Source organism: Meleagris gallopavo, chromosome 6 (assembly GCF_000146605.3).
Source record: "Meleagris gallopavo isolate NT-WF06-2002-E0010 breed Aviagen turkey brand Nicholas breeding stock chromosome 6, Turkey_5.1, whole genome shotgun sequence".
In the NCBI taxonomy this organism is placed as follows: Eukaryota; Metazoa; Chordata; class Aves; order Galliformes; family Phasianidae; genus Meleagris; species Meleagris gallopavo.
Window position 1 is genome coordinate 20,366,281 of NC_015016.2, and position 6,658 is coordinate 20,372,938.

Here is a 6,658-nt window from a genome sequence, read left to right on the forward strand (position 1 = left end):
TTTTATTGTGATCTGTTCAACAAAGTCTCACTGAAATACACATCTACTATGAAGCATCAATTCTCCCTTTGTACTTCCTAGAATCTCATTCTTTACACTTCACCGCTTATCAGCCATACCTTCAGAAACATTGGCGACTCTCCTAATAAGGCAGAAGAGACAGCATGTCTTATTGAAAAAACAAAAAAGCTTCACTGGAATTCTCCCTGTAACTACATGGATGTGTTTAAGCATCTTTTAAGGAATCTCCAAAGGCAAATGGATACTGTAGCATCCAGAAAATTTGTCAGTCTTTAAAATGAAGAAAAAAAAAGCACAAAGAAAGGAAGACACAAGCTCTTTTTTTTTTCTCCTCCTATTCCTTCTCCCTCAATCTCACCACATCACTGAAGAAAAGAAGAAAGAAAAGAAGGGAGAGGGATCCTACTCTGTATGATTTACCTTTGATCTGGTCTGACTTTTAAAACAAAATTCCTGTTGGTTTTACACATGAACTGAAGGACAAGTAAGAGGTTTTTTACCCATATGCACTGGCAAGGGAAAGCACAGCATATCGTTCAGAACAAATACGGGAAATGTCTCAGCTGTGTAACTAGTTGCACCTACCTATTTTCTACTCTATGTTACGTAGATAAATACTACTTCCATTTATTGGTAAGACAGATTGGCTAGAAAGAAAGAAATACCGAGAAATTGCTCAGACACCACCTGAGACAAAACTTAAATGTTTTCTAAATGATGACCCAAATAGCAAGGCAGTGTGGATGTCAAAGTTACGTCAATAATTATTATCCTGAATGCTAGGCACCCTTACATTCTCTCAGTTGGGATGACAAACTATAGCCTATTGACTTTCTCTGAGAATACTGTGTTTGTTTAGCAAGCCTAGCAATTCTCATATAAATATTAATACCAGGATAATAAATCTTATCTATATGTTCTGTTATTTGTAGACCTTTTAACAGTCCAGAATTAAATGGGCTAGAAACAACTGCATTTCAGTTACTTTTATAAAAGACATTCTACAGAATGTGTGATTTAGACATAATATTTCTGTTATATATGAAAATGAACATGAAAAATGTAATATACAGCTCCATGTATTTCAACAGAGCTCACCATCACACAAGTCTAGTTGCTTAAGTGCAGCACCATTTCAAAAAACAATGGTATTCTACAGTAGGAAAGTATGCATACAAACAACAAGAATACTCCAGGACACTTTATTTGTCAGCTCATAATTAACTTATTAATGGCAGTATGCTATACAGTATTTCTAGAAAAAATTATTTTAAAAATGTAGATACAATTTCAAGGTCTAAAAAACAATATTTTTCTGAATGTTGAACCCAGTGATGTGATACTTTCAACTATTAAAAACTACTTTGTGAGTTAAAGCTAAGTGTTAGAAGTAAAAACCTTAATATGCTACCACCTCCAACAGGTGCTTCATAATATTTACATGTATCAATATAAAATTGAAAATATTCAACCTCATATTCAAACATCATGCAGAGTAGATTCAGGGTTCATCACAGAATGAAACATAAATGAGCTAATGGTACAAGTTCCAGTGATTCAATGGAATCATTAAGTTTTGAAGACTTTAAATGTAAAGGAAACATTTGCACTGTGTCCAAATTTGTTGAACCAAAATGATCAAAGGCATTTGCTTAACAGAACAGACACACAAGCATCATTTGTCACATTTAAAAGGAAGATCCAGTTTTAAGTAACTTCTCCCCCAAACAAAATGTTTAAGCTACTTAAACATGCAGACTGTTAGACCTATCAATCTAGGCATCACAAAAATCACTTCTGGGGGGCACCACCATTACGATTGTTACCTCAAGCCAACATTTCAAAAATCTACAGATAAAACCAATTTCAGAAGACCCAAGTATTGGTCATGCTTCTGAAACCTAGAAGTTCTGAAACCTAGGGAGCTCTAATTTAGAGCATGGCTCAGATTGAAAAGCAAAATGAAAGTGAAGGCCTCGTAATTCTGCAATTATTTCATATCTGAACAACCTTTGGTTTTGGGGGAATTCCTTGATTCCTCTTGTGGGTATTTTTTAACTAGTTCTATAAACTCTTTTATTCTAAAAAAAAGCAACTTAATAGTGCCAGCAGTTTCTGTGTATTTATAAATAATCCCCCCAAAACAGGGGACAGTGGGAGAAATTTCAATACATCAAGAAAACTGTATATAACACTGCATTAAGTACTAATGCAATTTACAATACTTTCATTGTGTTTTATCAACAGAATATGGCAATTTAAATCAATGTCGTCATTAATTAAGACTGATGGTTGAAATTACACAGTTTAAACTTAAGACAACATGCATCACCTCAGTTTAATAATCCAGTATGTTACAAAAAAAACAAATAATGCAAAGAGCATCATGTAGCATAATAGTTTTGTCTGGCTCCCTCTGGACAGCCTTCTGAGTCTGCCCATAGTCGCACCTAGAAGTCCGGTTGCAGAGTCAAAATCATTATCCTATGTTTCAGTGAAACAAAACAGGAGAGAAAAGAGGGGAAAACAAATAAAAACATTACATATATAGTCAGCAATAAGCTGTCAACATTTATACAAACATTCCAACTACACAAAAGAATGTTCTACATTACTAACTTCATCATCCTGCCTCATATTTAAAGAAACTTAATGAAAAAGCACTTACCATTTCTGATAACAATTTGTTTTGATTTTTAACTTCTGTTCCAATTTCAATAGAAAGCTATTAAAAAAAAAGAAGTTTAAATATGAGTGATCAGTTATACATAAATTAGAAAAGTTGCTCTAAAATACACGATATCTCTAGTGCTTTCTTGGGTAAAATGTGAAAGCAATATCTGGTATTTTTGAAAAACAGAAACTTAAGTTATAAAAACAAGCGCAGCATTCTGTCAGCAATCCTCAGGGAAGGAAATAAATACTTATTTCAAAAATTGAGGATCCAGTCAAATCTGAGTAGCATTCCTTCAACTGTTAGAACTCCTGACTGTGAAGACCAAGCACACCTTTTTGACAGTGTTGCTGGAGCTGACACCTGTAACTTGCAAATGCAATGCCTTTTGTCAAGTCAATTGATACAATCAACACAGTTTTCTTCTGTGAGCTTGTCTGTTCCTTCCCTGGTTTGTGTCATGGAGCAGCAATGGCATAGCAGGACAAGAGGCAGCCAGTCAGTCAGTCCAGAGACTGTAGCCAGGGTCATCAATAATCTGGTGATCATCCAGCAAGTTGATCTTGGACTTGTGTCATTGGTGTCAAGCAAGAAGTCAACTCTGCAGGTCAGGAGCAGGGAGATAGGAAATGAGGAGCATTCAGAGATGCAGCAATTGCTGCAATCCATTGCTGCAGCAAGACAGGCCCCAGCCAGGAGATGTTCACTTCTAGCAGCCACCCTGTGAAGCAAGGACAAGGCCTCCACAGCCACAGTGCTTTCAATTAGCTACAACCTCTACATTTTGCGGCGCAACCTCTACCCCATGATTTCTTACTGCTGCTGCTTTTCACCACCATCTATAAACAAGTCACAAGTCCACCTATTTTAATTAAATTTAGCTATAATTAAATACTCACTGATTTTATTGCACTGACTTTAGTGCGCAGACTTTCTGTTAACCTTTCATTTTCTTCTTCATATACACTGTACCCACTGTTAGTATAGCCATAGTTTCCAGTTGGTGCTCCATCACCTGTAAGCAAAAAAGCTAGTAGTTACAGACAGAAAATATAATTGGAGTAAGTGTTCTTCACTCGTGGGAAAACACTCTGCATTTAAAAACGCATCTCCTTAACAGAAATCAGACAACTGGAAAGAGGTGTTGTGTGCTCCCGAGACATAGATTCAACCTTTTTTTTCAAGCACTGAAGTAATCTTTCCAATATGCAAATCAAAGTAGGTAAAGATTGAGGAATGACAGCAATTAAATGCTATATTTTTCCTGAGAGGGTGTTTTCAGATGGTTTTTATGGAAATCAATCTAAATATTGTATGGAGATGTGAAAGCAGCATTGAGGTTGCTAACAGAGCAGTAAGCCTGATTCAAAATAGGAAAGAAGAGCAAAAACAAGTAACATTTGGTTACACCTGCCTTGAAGGAGAGAGCATACTCATCCTTACATGTCTCTTTACAAACAAGACCTTAGACCAGAGGCCAAGCCTGTAAGCAGAAGAGCACATTGCTCTTCCTGTCAGCATCCTGCAGTTCTACTCTCCTGCCTTTACTTTTTGGGTGACGGGGCTGCAGGACTGCCTTCCAGAGAACTGATCCTGCAAAGAGAGTAAGCAGAGCAGAAGGGAACTGGAGTTGGTTTCCTCAGCTCCACATACACACTGCCCCCAGCCCCTACTGAGGATCCCCTACTGACAGCAACTGGGCAGCAGCACTGGGGCAGGAGAAAGAAGGCTGAGTTCAGCCTAGACGGAAATCAGCCTAAGACCCCAAATGTAAGATTTGAAACTGAAGAAGCAAGTCCAAAACAAGAAAAGCAAACAGAAAAGAGTCATTCTACTAACAATCCAGTTGTAACACTAACGAGTATTTACGTGGCAAGTTGGAATGCCACACTAGTGTCTCAATACCACTTTTACACGCTTTACAAAGTGCTGTGTTTGGGTGTTTTTCTTTTTGAGGAAAAAGTGAGAGAATAGACACAACGGCATTCATAGGTAAATCCATATCTCAGTTTTACTGTGTGCTTTGCATGCATACGTGTAAAAGAACTATAGTGCTACTTCAGTAAAAGATGTCATTTTATCTCAAGCCATAAAGCCATTGCTAAGTGTACATAATGATAATTTTTCAAGGATTCAAAGTTTACAAGTTTGCACTTGTAAAATGCTTTTGAAATTTTATTCTGCAAGTTAAACTAATGACAAATACACACAGTAAGACAGGGTGAAATGCATCTTATCACTTCATCAGAGGGAGAGCGGAGGGTTTTTTCTCTTGAAACCAAAACTACTGATGCCAATGTTAACTAAAAATTATGCTATTTAATGGAGTCAGGGTTGTTCCTATTGTTTTCCTTTACAGATACATCTAACTACAGTACCTCCTACTAAGTAACAAGCAATTTTGAATGCTTGTAAGTTAATACTCATAGCAGGAGAGTTGTGACTAAATGGTCTTCAAGGTCCCTCCCAACCCAAGCCATTCTGGGATTCTATGGTTCCAGAGAGGAAATGGGAAGTTCTGTGTAGAGTCTGGCTTAAAGGAAGGCCAGAAACTCCTACACGGCACATCTACAGGCTGTCTTGCAACACCACTAATTGCCAGGACATGCCCATAGACATAACTATAATATCATCTCAGGCTAAACAGGAGGTTCCAGGTAGCTGGAGACAAAAGCAGACATACTGGTGCGCAGTTTGTACTTCCAGCCTATGGAATAAAAAGGTTGGACTAACAGCTGACATTTGAAGATAAATCAGCAAATTTCACTGCAGCTGATAACAGTCCTAAGAGACATCTAAATCATCTGTTCAACTTTTCAGCAGGTGTTTCAAGGAGTACCTTCTGGATGCTCCTTATAGCACTGATTGTAAGACCCTTGCCAAACAAAGGCCAACTCCAGCTTGTTCCTTCCATAGCCACCCATCCCCTCACTCCTTAAAAACCATCAAAAGAGGGGTAGCCAGCAGGATAAGGGAGATGATTGTTCCTCTCTACTTTGCCCTCATAAGGCCTCATCTGGAGGACTGCATCTGGGCCTGGGGCCCCCGCCTCAGAGAAGATGTGGAATGCTTTGAAGAGTACAGAGAAGGGCCACAAAGATTATCAGAGGGCTGGGAGCACTTCTCCTGTGAAGACAGGCCGAGGGAACTGGGCTTGTTGAGCCTGGAGAAGAGAAGGCTGTGGGGAGTCTTGATAGCGACCTTCCAGTACTTAAAGGGAGCATATAAACAGGAGGGAAATCAGCATGGGTAGAGAGTGACAGGACAAGAAGGAATGGTTTTATACAAAAAGAGAGGAGGTTAAGGTTATATGTCAGGAAGAAATTCTTTACTCAGAGACTGATGAGGTACTGGCACTGCTGCCCAGAGAAGCTGTGGGTGCCCCATCCCTTAAGGTGTTCAAAGCCAGGTTGGATGGGGCCCTGGGCAGACTGATCTGGTGGCTGGCAACTCTGCCCATAGCAGAGCATTGGAACTAGATGGACTTCGAGGTCCCTTCCAACCCAAGCCCCCAGCGATCCACTGGAGACACCTGCTCTTAGGAAGACGCACTCAGCCATCCCCTCACCACACCACCTGTGCTGTACGGGGACGTGACAGCACTTCGAGGTCCCAGAAAACAACACAAGAGGTCAAAGTTTCCTTCCAGTCATCAACATGGCTGCTGGGTGAAGAGCCAGACCCGGGACTCTGAGCACACCCAGCAGAGACCCCGGCCTTTCCCCTAGACTCTACCAGCGCTAAACCGAAAGTAGATCCGCCTTATTTTTGACCCAAATGTAGCAGGAAAGCACACGGAACGACTGAAATTAAATAAAACACGAATAGAACTGGCAGGACGCTCTTCACACGCAAGCCCCGACCCACGGTCACGCCGTGCCCATCACATAGCATCTATCTTACGGCACCGCGCAGTGCGACGGCCCGCAGGCCCCTCGGGCCCCCACGCAGGACGGCTCGTAC

The 6,658-nt window shown here is 40.1% G+C and overlaps 1 protein-coding gene across 1 annotated transcript; it reads right to left on the reverse strand.

The window, feature by feature from the left end:
• Positions 1–339: 339 nt before the first annotated feature.
• Positions 340–5,619, reverse strand: BET1 (Bet1 golgi vesicular membrane trafficking protein). Its single transcript, XM_010712680.3, has 4 exons — positions 5,535–5,619; positions 3,595–3,710; positions 2,690–2,746; positions 340–2,505 (listed from the first exon to the last, which is right to left on the reverse strand). The coding sequence occupies exons 1-4, from the start codon at positions 5,617–5,619 to the stop codon at positions 2,350–2,352; spliced, it is 414 nt and encodes a 137-aa protein (XP_010710982.1). The 3' UTR covers positions 340–2,349.
• Between the last annotated feature and the right edge of the window lie 1,039 nt (positions 5,620–6,658).

What these genes read in the sequence shown, in the direction of transcription:
- BET1 (XM_010712680.3), bottom strand. Translation starts at nt 5,619, where the DNA reads ATGGGTGGCTATGGAAGGAACAAGCTGGAGTTGGCCTTTGTTTGGCAA. An exon ending in CTATAAGGAGCATCCAGAAG is followed by an intron (nt 3,711 to 5,534) that starts GTACTCCTTGAA and finishes TTTTGCTTACAG; the next exon opens with GTGATGGAGCACCAACTGGA. An exon ending in ACAAATTGTTATCAGAAATG is followed by an intron (nt 2,506 to 2,689) that starts GTAAGTGCTTTT and finishes ACTGAAACATAG; the next exon opens with GATAATGATTTTGACTCTGC.